This window comes from Mastigoproctus giganteus, chromosome 3 (assembly GCF_048544385.1).
Source record: "Mastigoproctus giganteus isolate SK-2022 chromosome 3, ASM4854438v1, whole genome shotgun sequence".
NCBI lineage: Eukaryota > Metazoa > Arthropoda > Arachnida > Uropygi > Thelyphonidae > Mastigoproctus > Mastigoproctus giganteus.
Window position 1 is genome coordinate 165,143,690 of NC_143577.1, and position 14,624 is coordinate 165,158,313.

A 14,624-nucleotide genomic window follows, 5' to 3' on the forward strand; every position below is an offset into this window, starting at 1 on the left:
CAACTAATAAAACTAAATTTTTATGCAACCCGGCACACTTCGTTATGTAATATAAATAAATTTTGTTGGTTGAGTTTTTTCATGAATATAACTTATTAAAATGATTCTCTTACCATGAACTTTCAGAAATATTGTTGAATGCATAAAATTGCATCAGCAGGTAAAGGCAGACGAATAGCATCAATAAGTTCAGCCAAGCCAAGGTTCGAGCTTTATAAAATTTCATTTCTTCCTGCATGGTAAAATAAATGGGACGTTAGATAAATTAAGCACCTGATGTAGTATGGTGCACAATTTAATTTTAGAAAATTGACAACTATAAAGAATTACTGGTTTACCCAAGAAAAGAGCAATGTAGAAGTACAAGAGAGATGCTGTTCAACTTTCTTTTTTTATTGTGTGCTTATTAAAGTTATTGCTTTAAAACACTAATGAAGAGTTTCTGAGAAGAAAAAAACTCTTCGTCTATGAAAATATCTAGTTATTTGAATTTTCAAGTGGAAAAATACGATTTTGAGAACAAGTGTTTTATTTTCCTAAATCACACAGTAGGAGTAGATCACTGGACTCCACAGTTCTACCTCTAATAGAGCTGTGGAATCATTAACCTTCATCAATATCAATAATAAACATATAAAAGTAACAATAAGGCCAGCGCTGAACCCTAGGGGGCTCCACTAACATTAGTCCACATCTCCTACTCAGCCACCCATAGCAATAACTTTCCCTTAGTTCCACGCACCTTGTGGTTAGCACAGTTGGCATAATCACTGTCCTCCACACACTAGGTGGAAAACACCCGAGTTCGAATCCCGTCAGTGACGCGACTAATTTTCAGGCTTTTTCACGACCTGACTGAGTTAATCGGTCTCAACGTAGGGTAGCATTGATGATTTTTTTCCTTACAAAAACTCGAGTTTTTCCTACAGCAAATAGCAAATCGATTACAGAACACACGCAATTTACATACATATTACAATGTATACTGCTCGATATAAACTAAGTTGCTGATGCTCCTAAAACAACCATTATTTCCATACTGCTCCAATTTGTACAGCTGTCTTTTATGTGCAAAGGTATCAAAAGCTTTCCTGAAGTTCAAGTATATGATATCAAAATTATGGTTTGCAATCTTTGCTACTGCATCATAGCATCCAATCAGATTGTTCAGACAAGATGTCCGCTTAACAAATCCATGCTGTAACTGCAGTATAATTTCATGATTCTTTAACCAGTGACTCTATTATATTATTTTCCCTGGAACAGAAGTTAAGCTAAGAGGACTGTAATTACTCATGTCACCTTTTCATCCAACTTTGTGAATTGGAGATACATTCGCGCATCTCCAGTCCATAGAGACCTCTCCTAAATCCAAAAGTGCTCTCATAATTATGGCTAAGGGCTTGCTCCTTAGCTGCCTCCCTTAATATAACTGGATATATCCCATTCAGCCCAAGTGCGTTTTTTATGTTTCACTTCATGTTTCTTTTTATGTTTCAGTTATCACAAAATCATTTCGCTCCCTTTCCGATTTTGATGCAAAATACCTGTTGTCAGCACCCTGAGCAGGATCATCGACATTAAATCATCGATATCAAGTGGAATAATGTAATTCGTCCCCTCCCTTCTAGTGTTTACATAAGTAAAGACGTCTTTGCTGTTTTTCTTTTACATTCTCTACCAGAGACCTCTCATAATCTGCCTTAGCTTGCCTAACTTCCTTTGTGACTTGATTACAGACTAGTTTGTCTGTCATTGGCTTCTGTATTACTTGACAATTTATATACATCCCATGGATTTTTCTACCTGGCTGCAGGTCTCATCAGTTTATCTGATATCCATTTAGGTCTAATCTTGAACGGTATTTCTCAGTTAGTATGAAAAGCCTAGTAGCTTCTACAGATGCTTCCCATTAGAATTTGCTGGTGGTAACATCATCAGGTGTATAGCATTTAAACACTATTTGAGGCCACTGTAGTCACCCTTATGAAGCAAATTGCATTAACTTTACATTTGGAAGTAGTTATGTCTTTAAGTAAATCCCACATCAGAGTTACACTTAGTATTGTTGCTTTCTCTGCGAGTGGGATAGTCGTGCCAAGAATATGCACTACGAGAATAAAAGTTGACCTCTGCAAACCTCATTAACACCTGGAATGAAGAACGTAGCATTTGAACCTCTGATAGATCGTTTGTTTTGTTATTTGGTTTTTAGGAGCATTAGCAACTAAAGCCATATTGCTCCGGGAAATGCGGTGGTCATTCCCTGACCTTGCCGCATCCTCCGTATTTGGTGGTGACAGGCTCGAACCCCGGTCTAATCAAGAAGCGTGTGCTACGCACTGCTGCTCCTTCCCACCTGGCTACGGAGGCGCCTCTCTGATAGATCCAAACAAAGTTTTGCTTCCATCACTCCACATCTAACTGGAGCTCATGAAAAATTTAATTAAGGCTTTGGTATTTCTATTGGAAAGTATGGAAACGCAGTCCTTTGATGCATAGTTAGGTGTAGTCCCCCAATGAAATACCTGATCATGTATCAATATTCACTTTGCCGTCATCAGATTTTATTTTATTTTATTTTATTAATTGCATATTTGCTTTTCTTCCCCGTTTTGAAGTATTTTTGCAAATAAATTTTTCCCACCTTTATCTGATGCAAACTGCCGTTACTTACTGTCCTTTGACATTTTGTTGCAATTTTTATTTTAAAGGTTACTAATTTTTCGGCTATCTTTCTTTTTTGGCCTTTGGCTTTCCGGGCGTTTCGTACTAACATCATCTTTATTTTTATTGGTCATATTTTTTATAATATGCATTTATTTACATTTGCATCCATTGCTGCTGCTTTGCACGCTTCGGTGCATTTGCTATATCCTATCATGTTCATTTAACCTTCAAATGTCTTATCTGCTTTTACGCTTTAATACAATCTCTTAAATGTTTTAAGATATTATTAATAATAATGGTTTATGGACCTGGGACACTGCTATATGCAGAAAGAACTCAACGACCATAATTGCTACATAAGTTAATAGTCGAGAAAGGCAACGTGCTAACGTTACGGTACAACGCTAATTATGGAGAACACAGGGCCAACGGAACAGATATCCTTTATCTTAGCTCCATTCTTTGCTCCCAACGGGGAGCAAAGAATGGAGCTAAAATAAAGAAGTAATAAGAATAACTTCACCCTATGACCTCAGCCCTTTGATCGAGGGCCAGCCGCCGAAATCAAAGGAGGAAACGGAAATAAGTAGGTAAAGCCTCTGTTTCTGACATGAAATACACGCCGCACGTGGTACACGTGAAAAGCAGGTAAAGTTAGTTAAAATTTTAATTATGAGGCGTATGTATATTTCATGGCTGACCCGACAGAGGCTGGAAGTAAAGATTAAACGAATAAAAAGCAAGAAATAGGATAACTTACTGGGATCGTGTAGATTGTGGCGATCTGCACTGCTGTGGAGTAATAAAAAGTTTAAATTGAATGTGAGTTACAGTATATGGTATAAACTGGCGATCCCTAGTGTAAGAAATCGGGAAAAATTTAAATGAATTAAGTTGGACTAACTACCCCTTGCGTCGCAAGTTGGAGATGTATTAAAATAAATGAAATTAGCAAAGTAGTAAATTAAATTAGTAAATTAAAATTAATTAAAAATCAATTAAAATTAATTAAAAATCAATCAATTACAAAAAGGGTAGTGATTAAACACGTGAAGGAATGCATCCCAGAATAGAAAGGAATAACAAAGTAGCGGTAAATAGTCGCTAAACTTTAGTTCAGCGACTATTTGGAAAGCATAAAGAGTACTGAAGAAGACAAAGATGGTGTAGGGCAGTTTGGGGTTGCTATACCCGTTCCTATAGTAGGACCCTGAACATAGTTCTGTGAGCATCCTTCAGGTGTTTAAGTATGGTAGATGAAGATAAAAATAAATAAATAGATAGATAAAATAATATATAAATGGTAAATGAATACTCCTATAGATAGCCAATCGGGGGTACAAGTTTTCCACGCTTGTATTACCCCAAAGAGGCTGGGAGTATTGACTATACATATGTACAAGCCTAGCAGCTATTGAATATCAGTTAGCCATGATATTATTGATATCAATAGTACAGTTAATCAATTTTTTATATTTGATAATACTGAGAGCTTTTTTGATGTGGTAATATAAATAGGCTGCCGGAAACTGGTTGCTTAGAAGCTTGTTGTACAGGTTACTGATGTTGCTAACTATCAGTTGTTTGCTATTGCATATAGTGGCTATTCTGATGATTTGAGATAAGTTGATGTTAGCATGTACTTTTTTGGAAATATTCGAATGCCAATGCGTGAAGCTGAATACATTAAAGTTGAAGGCGTCGCGCTTATTATATATATTGACCGTGGTGTAGGAGTTCTTGAGATCTATATCTAAATCCAAGTAGTTAGCAGCCTTGTTATTATCATTGGTTTTTTCCCAGTGTGAGCTAAGTAGGATATATATTGGCAAGGTTTTTACGAAGTTGGGGCAATTTGCTACAAATAAATCATCAATACATCCGAATATGCAGATATTCAGATGTATTCCGGAGGCAGTGATGTTTTGTACCAGTATAGGTAATGATTGGCAATGACTAGCTGGGCTGCCCATATGGATACCTATGGTTTGTTGGTAAACTGTTTTACCGTCGAAAATGTAGTCGTTGGAAATGCACAAATTGAGCAGATTATTCCAATATATAGGTTTGCAGTCTATTATATGTTTGTATTTATTATACAGGTTGTTTAGGACAAGCTTCAAATTGGCTTGATCTATGCTTGTAAAGGGCTTGGTGGTCTACGTAGCCGAGTGGTCAGGAGCGGGAGTGCAGTAGCACACGCTCTTTGAGTAGACCGGGGTTCAAGGTCCTGACTGCTGAATACGGTCGATCTGTCAACCCGCACTGGACCAGCGTGGCAGATTATGGTCCATTTCCCTCAGCATGAATTGTTGAGGAGGCTTCCATCCTGCAGTGGGTTGATAATGGCTACACTTTACCTTTTTTTTATGCTTGTAAATAGGCTTTTGAAGTCAAAGGGTTGTATATGGGATATATTGTTACTATGTAAGACATTTTTAATAGGGATTTTGTTGATAATCTTGCTGTCAGGCAAGATGTTAATGATAGGTTTCAGTAGTTGCTCTAAGGTTTTGCCAGGTTTGTATGCATAACTGCTCTTGCGTGAAGTAATGAATCTGAAGTCTATTGGATTCTTATGGAACTTTAGTATGCAGTATATATATATATACGGAAAACTATAATTTTTAATACTAAGTTTTAGTTTTTTGTTGACGGATATAATTAAAAAACAATTATCAGTTGATAGTGGAGATCCGTGCGGCATTAAGGCTTTGTAATTATTTATTAGATTTAAACTAACTTTACCTACTTACCACGTGCGGCGTGTATTTCATGCCAGAAACAGAGGCTTTACCTACTTGTTGCCGTTTCCTCCTTTTATTTCGGCGGCTGGCCCTCGATGAAGACGCTGAGGTCACAGGATGAACAGCACTAAGTTATTCTTATTACTTAAAATAATTTTTTATGTTTATACTCCGGCACGACAAGAGTTTACAATAAATCATCAATACAAATATTTATCGTATTTAATAGTCACGGGCTTGAACCCCAGTCCACTCAAGGAACGCGTGCTTAAAGTGTAAAGTGTATTGATGTCGAACGGCACCAGGGGTTTCCCCCATCTCCGCGTTGCTTTCATTGTGGGTGTACCAGTTCACTGGGAAGGCCAGAGATTTAAAAGTTAAAGGAACGCGTGCTATGCACTTTCGCTCCTGACCACTCGGCTACGACTACTTTATCTTAGGTCCCTTTGTTCACCGTGATAGCGATTTCTGTTCCGTTCGCCCTTTGTTCCTCGTAATTAGCGTTACGAGTACCGTAACAACGTTAGCATGTTGCCTTTATCGACTACTAACTCTATATATATATATATATATATATATATATATATATACACACTGTATACCATCTGGAATTCGATTAATAAGCACGGTATACTCTCTGCGTATGTAACATTCACAGGTATACCTTCTGCTAATTTTACCACTACGGCACTTGGTGTGAGGTGGGGAAGGAAAGAGAAAGTGCAAAAGCGTGAGTAGAAATTCTTCCTGTTGCGAGGAGTCGTCTGGGAAATTGAGGTATCGGTTGAACTTAACTATGGAAGAGTTGATTCACTGGTGCTGGAGACTCGTCCGGTGGTGCAGCAAAGTAGAGTAGACGTGAACCGTCAAATCCTACCAGGGCCAGGGTATTCCCTGGTTAGCTGGAAGAAGTGAGATCAGTGGCGGACTGGGTCTAAAAATATTGGTTGCCAGGAGACAAAGGGGTCCCACCCACAACTATTGTATTTTCAAGCTACTAAAAGGTCATTAACATTTTTAGCGTATTGTCTAATGTTATTGCAAGGGGGCCCACTTGCCATCGGGCAAGCTGACCAGTCCGCCACTGAGTATGATGGTGCTTTCAGATCAGTGCCGTCATTCCTACGAGGAGGATGTCCAGTTGAGTGTTCATTCAGTTCTGGTTGTGGCCGGTTATGAGAGAAGGGCAGGTACACGGAGAAATTTAACTTCCATGTATAACTGCGAACTCTTTTTATACGTGGACTGTAGATAATAATCAATATGGTGGAATAAACTCACGTATAACCGAAATACTGTGGACGCTGCTTATTGTAATCACTTCAGAGCAGCTTAATTGATAACAATACCAAATGAAACAAGAATACAGCTGTTAAGGGTTGTTTATTGAAGCAGAATGGAATGTGTACATTAAAAAATGTGAACGTGGACAGAAAGAAAACATGAAAATCAAGCAATATAAAATACTTTAATTTTGCTGTCCACTGTTTCTTCAAGAAAGTCATCAATAAAAATGAAACCACAATGTTTCTGGAAATCCTTACAAACCAAACAAATAAAAATATACTGTATATTAAAATCAAAAATTTTAAAGAGGGGTCATGCTCTACTGTAAAACACTCAGATTGGTAGGAATGCAGATACAGTACTTTTCTTTCAATAAGTAACAACAATTCAAAGTGTACGAAACAGCAGTGAATTAAGACATTCAACGTGTTGGGGTTTAAGATGTTTTTTTTTTTTTTTTTTTGAGCATTAGCAACTAAGGCCATATTGCTCCGGGAATATGCGGTGGTCATTCCCTGACCTTTCCGCATCCTCCGTATTTGGTGGTGACGGGCTCGAACCCCGGTATAATCAAGAAGCGTATGCTACGCACTGCTGCTCCTTCCCACCTGGCTACGGAGGTGCCGTTGGGGTTTAAGATCAAATCGGGATGTTACATAATCATTTCGCCTGTACATGCGCAGAATGGAATGTGAACATAAAAAAACAAAAGCGTTGATTACTATACGCGCCCGTTTTTATTTATTTATATTATGTACGGTATTGCTATACGTCTAATGGAGACTTCATAAAAGTGATAGAATTAACCGTGACCACTGAAGCGTACACTGTATTCAGTTTTGCAAGTTTTACATGCTATTTGAAAATTCATACGCTATTTGTTCAGAACAAAAAAAAAAAAAAAAAAAAAAAAAAAGAAAAAAGGGGTGAAACAGCAGGAAACTAAGTTTTTCGAGGTTCATAATTGACGGGAAAGTATTCAGAAAAAATTATCTAATATCATGAGAAAAATCTGATATCGTATCTGATTTGAAACTTTCTAAATTAATAAAAGGAAAATAAATGGAACCAAAATAAAAATATCGTAAATAGCAGAAAACCGCAACTACCGATAATAGAAATATGAATTTAACTATTTATATTTACTTGATTAGATAGCGATGAGTAGGATACCTCTACATCTGGAAATAACAAGTACGTACAATTACAACAAAATAACATACAACTACACATTAACTGCCACACTGACTCTACCACTATAAGGTGGAACAACCGTCTCCTTTTAAATATCGATATAAGTTAGAAAATCTAACACAACATACAAATACGTTATGTTAAGTACTTATACAATGATGAAATAATACTGAAGCTAATGGCACACAGTCCTCGTTTCATTTGGACTCAACACTGACGTGGGGACGTTCCACATTAAGCAACGAACATATTTCCGTGACATATGTTCGTTGCTTAATGTCACAGCTGTGACATATTTTTTGCGTTTTCAAACTTTATGTGCGAGTTTTGTTTTTCCCGAAAAGAGTTACAAGTAAGGAAAGTCACCATCACATTTCAAATTCTAGTATTAAGGTATAGTTTAGGGCTGAAGCCTCAGGCTACGCAAAACAGTTTAACTAATTTCACAATATGAGATATACTTAACGATGCCAATTTATAACTACTTATGTAGTTGGCTATGTACAGAAATTATGCAAATACACTAACTTGTACATTAGTTAAATTCTAGTATTGTAACAGAATAGCAATGTGTGTGTGGGGGGGGGCGGATTTATATTGCTGTCTTTATTCTTATACTTTAATATTTTTTCAATCCAACTCCTTTATTCTATGTCTTATTTAATTAATTTTTTTCTGAACCTTTCTATGCCCCCCATTTTGTCCCTACCCACTTTACACCTGACTTGTTAATCTCCCAGAAGATTCTAGACTCTAGGGGGTTTCAATAATGCATTCCCCTCACGGACTGGCTGAGGTTCAAAATTACTGACAAACTCATATAGGCTAAATATAACATTCTTTATTGACACTATTTACATGGTAACAAACAAAAAACTGAGTACTTTATTCAGTGGGTCCTTGTTAGACTTCTAGCAATTAACTGTGTACATATTTTGTAATAAGAAAACTACCAATTCTGACACACCATTATGTTTCTTCATGTACTTCGACATTGGTTCCAACAGATCCAGGTATTTAATACATCTCATAATCCACAAATCCGTATTCCTACTGCTTAACTGTCCAAATCAGCATATGAACAAAACAATATAAGTAATATTTCTTCCCTGTCACAAACCTCTTCCTCTTAGCTCTGCCTCCCCTTCCAAAATTATTATGAAATATACATACTTCAGTCAGAATTCCCTATTCAACTATTGATTAAACTTATACTTAAATTCACTACCCTTATTCCCGCATCTAAATCAAATTATCTATTTGTCTCTCTTACTTTGAATTATATATATACAGTATATATATACATTATTCTTATTTTTTTTCTTAAATTTATAACTATTCCTCTAGAGTCCTTTCCATTACTAAGTTTAATATTTTTGTAGTTAACTAGCACTTACTGAGTTGGCTGAGCGGTTCTCACAGCTCGGTTCTCTCTCTCTCTCTCTCTCTCTCTCTCTCTCTCTCTCTTTCTCTCTGCTCTGGGCTGCCATAACCATCTGGCGTAGTCTGGATAGCGAACGGCTGTTCATCCGTGGAATACTGCAATCTATCTGAGGTTACTCTTCCGTGGGCTCTGCACTGCTGATATTAGCAAAGGATCCTATCTCGCTTCATCGGTCTGCGCTGCGTCCAAGCACTACTTTTCATTGAGATAGTTTCAGGGTCAGACGGTCGCTCTTCACCTCTCAATTGGGTAATTGGACTGTTTTTTCTAGAACTCTCCTTGGGTGTCACATTCCATTTCTTTCTAGGTGTTCTTTCTTTCTTTCTGTCTCTATTTTCTGCTGCTCTCCCTCAGCGCTTTCACTCCGCACGGTCACTAAGACGACAACCCTTCCTCTCCACCATAGGTTAGTATCTTTATCACCTGCATTAACTTCTCTGACTGCTCTGAATTCAGTAACTACTGCAATACTTCCATTCTTCTCCTAGGGAACATTCTTTCTAACTGTAGATGCCACAAAGTTCTCACAACGAAATTTTCCCACTACAACTACCACCTCCCCAGAACTGCAACCACCACCCAAACACGACAACTCTCTGCTAAGAATACCCCAAAAAAACTTCTCTCTCTTCAAAATTCCCCCCTTTTCTCACTGAGCAATCGCTGACCTGTACATCACTTTCTCCTGTATTCCCATTCGTCTCTTTATTCTACTGTGGGCGTGGCCTCCATCCTTTTAGAGCGAATTTCCGGTGTCCAGAGATTTCTGTAATTTTCTAGAAGGATGGCCGGAAGTTCCGGAAGTCTAGAAGCTTCTAGATCTTCCTTGTGACCTCACATCTACACCCATTTATTCGTCACGCTTCATTTGCCATTAATCGCCCCATGAAATTTTTAAGAGCGCACTCCATTACTCTAGTGCCTTCTCTATTGAGTACTGGCCCTTTCTCAAGTGGGTTTTGTTTCGGTCTATTGTTCCTTCCGGATGGAGTGCTGCCTATTCTCTGTGTACATTAACTACGAACTGCTCCAGATCGGTGCTCCTATTGTTCCGCGTGTTCCAAACCGCTCCCCCCCACCCATCACTACGCTAATCTTCACCTTACTTAAGGATAATAGGCGGAAAGAGCACAGTTAAATCTGGGAATTGCCTGAACTACCGTATTCAAAATCTATAAATTAGTTAAAACATGATATATTTCGGAATGCAGACTTTTTTTAAAATACTTACAAAATTTGCAATATCGGTAAAACCATTATTAATAATCGTTATAAGAACGGGGTCTTACAAATCCCCCCCCCACTTCTTTTCCATAAGGGTAAATTAAGCACATACCTCACCAAGCGCCAAACATTTTCGTTGCAGCTCTAATATACTATCTGATTTGAAAAATGTTCCTGCTTGTTTCTTTTTTCCAAGATCTAAATCGCATACCCTTAAAAATTATTTTTATAATAGGGTAGACATAGGAGCTTTGAGGCGCCATTTTCGCACTCTTCCCTCAAAGCTCCCTATGTCTACCCTATTATAAAAAATAATTTTTAAGGGTATGCGATTTAGACTCCTTGGAAAAAAGAAACAAGCAGGAACACTTCTTTACCAAATCAGACTAGTCATATTAGGAGCACCTGCAACGAAACCATCGATTGGCGCTTGGCTGAGGCCTAATGCTGCTTAAACCATACTAACTAACCCGTTCTGCTGGGCCAGACTTCGTGGTGGGGGAGGGAAATCGATCCGGGTCCCACAACATGGAAGGTGAGTTAGATCTGTAAGGCTGCCTGCCCCAGACCCGTGCTGCTTTCGCTCTCCTGGGTGGGCAAACATTGATACCAGAGCGGGACAAGATAATCTTCAAAGACTTGAGTGCTCCATTGATACATGTTGAATCAGTTCAAAGGTACTGGATTTTACTCGCTTATTATTAAGATAAGCAGATTTGTCTTCTAGACTGGGGTGACCAGCTTAAAAATAAATAAAATACAGGTTACGCCTGTCAACTTGGTAATGCGACACAGGAGACTACATAGCGCCCCAATCTCGAGCACGTGACTGCCGCGTAGTTAGTTTGGCATGTTCAGGATCTGTAAATCACAAACTCGTTTTCTGCAATGGATGCCGAATCAACATACATTACTGTATACTATGACTGTTTTCTGTTAATACTTTTAACCTCAAATGTTATCCCTATACATTAATTAATATGCGTTACTTGAATTTTATTTTACATGTGTTATTTCATACGCTTTACTTGAATTTTATTTTACATGTTAATTTATATGCGTTACTTGATTTGAATTTTACAGATATGAAAGATCATAAATGTTTTGTTCCTAACGTTTATTTTCTGTTGTGCACTAAACTTAAACATCCAATAAAATTGAAGTATGTATCACTTAGAAAATTTTCCTGTATTCATGTAACATATAATTAAAATGACACTGGTGTGCGTCCTATTTCACCCTCGCATGGACACTACTCAAAAACATGATTCTGGACTTTTTTTGTTATAATCTATTGGACTTTTTAAAATTAATGTAAAATATTATTATTTCGATTTTGGAGTTAAAAAAATCTGCATACAAAAGCCGATTTTCGTACACGACTCAAGTTCAGTTTGCGTAGAGGTAACTAAGGCAGTAGCGAAACTAAAGCTGTGCCACCCCATGTAATTCACGAACATGTGCTGTTTAACAGTCAGTCCAAACATACTGTTCGTTTCCCCCCAGGTGGCACACTTATCAATATGATCACTTTCCCCACTGATCTAAGGCAATGAGACGTGGCAACTTTTAAGTAGTTTCATAAAAATAACTACTGTAAATGACTCAATTATTATATACACCGAGTGATCACTGCGTTATGACCACCTACCTAATATCGTTTTGGGCCACCATACGCACATTTAACAGCTGCTATTTGCCTAGACATTGACTACTAGATATTTGAACCCGTCCGTAGAGATCTGCAGCCATGCTGGCAGTGACGGAATAGATGATGTGAGTCCATACGCCTCACTTCCTTTTCCGAAACATCTCACAGCTGTTCAATTGAATTGAGGTCAGGCGATTTTTGGAGTACAATCAAGATGGGTAATATCCTCACTGTATTCGTCGAATCACTTGTGAACAGTGCGGGCTCGATGACACGGTGCACTATTGTCTTGGAAGATCTCGTTTCTGTCCGGCTAAAAAATGCGACAAGGCAGGGTGTACATGATCTATAAGAGCTGCCAGTAGACCTCACCGACAGAAAACTACAGACAGGCCCAGATCAAATACCCAGGAACATGCAATTACCCAGGAGTAGTACTGGATGACAACAATTCTTAGATGGCTAGAGTCACACGGAGAGACTGGGTTCTTAAACCCCACACTCTCAGGATCTACTACGAATCTCTGTTCCTGCCTATTTTGACCTTTGGTGCTGGCGCATGGGGACACCGCGATGAGAATAAGTCTGCCCAGAAAAGACTAACTCAAGCACAGAGGATAATTCTCCCAACAGTGTCCAGAGCCTGCGGAACTGTCTCCACTCCGGTACTGCAAGCTATTTGTGGAAAATTGCCTATCCACCTAGAGATCATGCATTTGTATCTCAAATATCACCTGAGAATTGAAAATCCAGCAGAAATAAATGGAGTCTCTTTGGACCTGACTGTCGCACCAGCGACTGAAAAGGAGGATCCGTGTCCCGTTTGTCCAAATTTAGCAGTAGAACTGGAACGACAGCCTACTTCGTAGAACCACATTCCACTTCATCCCTTCAGTCAAGGAGCTTAATAAACACAGGACTATATGTGACATATATCCTCACTGGACATGGTAGTCTGAATGCAAAGCTGCACAGCTTCCACCTCTCTCAAACCCCCTATTGTACCTGTGGCTCAAGGGAAACGGCAGAGCACATACTACTAGAATGTCCACACTGTGCCGATCTTCGGCAACCATTTCAGTTGCTAACTGAAGTTTATTCACTTCAAGAGGCACCCTCTTTGTTAGACTCCGAGGAAAGCTGCAATGCTATCTCACACTATGCCAACAAAGTCTTCAAAATAAGAAGTCATCTGATGCTGAACAACACCACATAGCCCTGAATTAATCCTCCTGGATATTCTATCTTAACAAAGCATGTACCTGCATTCCCTACACAAACGTGACAAACACTATCTGAAATGAAGAGATGTAATGGACTGCATTACATCTGACAAACTTTGATACCCATGTAGACAGACTCGCCACCCATATTAATTGTACTTACCAACCAGCAGACTCCACTACAAACATTGATTCACAAAGGTACCTGAGACTTCACCACCTATAATGACACTCCCGGACTAGCTGCTCACCGGACTGGACTATTGATCCACTCCATCTCACCCGGAATTGTTGTCAACTGCTGATCCCTTCCACCACGGGTGGAAGCTCTGCATGAACTGCTTTCCCCTGCTCAGCAAACCAGCTGGGTTGGGATCTTTGCTTGTTCTGATGCTTTGCTCAGAGCCGGAAGATAGAGTCCTCTTAGGGTTCAGTTGACCTTGGTAGCCTCAGGTGGGACCCTTCTTCGGACCCCTTTGGGGTGGAATTAACGGGCGCCACTGTCCAGACTTTCTTTGCTTCATTGATCTTGTAACATCTGCTGCTTTTCTTGGGGATGTCTCCTTCTTCCTTCCCCTACCTTTCTGTATACTCGCCCCCCCCTCCATTTCACCCCACTCTTCAACTAAGTTTTCTTCTGTTCAACATTTCTTTTGGGCCTCTCCAGAATTTTCTGGAAAGTCCGGTGCGAGACCCATCCTGGATAGTTTCTGGCGCACCGCCACGTGGCGGCGAAGTCACCAGATGCTGGCACACAACACTCAACACAACACTTGCAAACCCACATTACATTAACACGGCCGGCTTTGGCATTTTCATAGTACAGACCATACAGCAGCATATGGAGGGGAACCCTGGAGACCACAAACAAAAAAACAAGAAACACACAAAAAAAGACCTCACTAATGAAATTGTTTCATACGCACAAGGGGGTCCTAGCTCTTGCCAGCAAAACATTCCCCATATTAGGCAACCATTGCCACCTGCTGGATAGTGGGCACCATGCACGATGGGTCCAGGGTGCCTTCGTGTGTTGCTTGCACCACACACGAAGAGGCGCGTTGCACCTGTTACTTGGACTCATCCGACCAACACACTCATTTCCAGTTTTCCAGTGTGTCGTCGACACCACATATTTCGCCGTCGACGATGATCAGCAGTGAGGAGAGGATGTCTCTTGGGTC

The 14,624-nt window shown here is 39.3% G+C and overlaps 1 protein-coding gene across 1 annotated transcript in view; it reads right to left on the reverse strand.

Annotated features, from left to right (window-relative positions):
* The window catches only part of LOC150088385 (alpha-(1,6)-fucosyltransferase-like), a 118,502-nt gene that overhangs the window by 85,632 nt on the left and 18,246 nt on the right, over positions 1 to 14,624 (reverse strand). The window contains exon 2 of the mRNA XM_090370143.1: positions 114 to 232. Within this exon, the coding sequence (XP_090226269.1) occupies positions 114 to 226 (113 nt within the window). The 5' untranslated portion in view covers positions 227 to 232. The remainder of the gene's footprint in view (positions 1 to 113; positions 233 to 14,624) is intronic.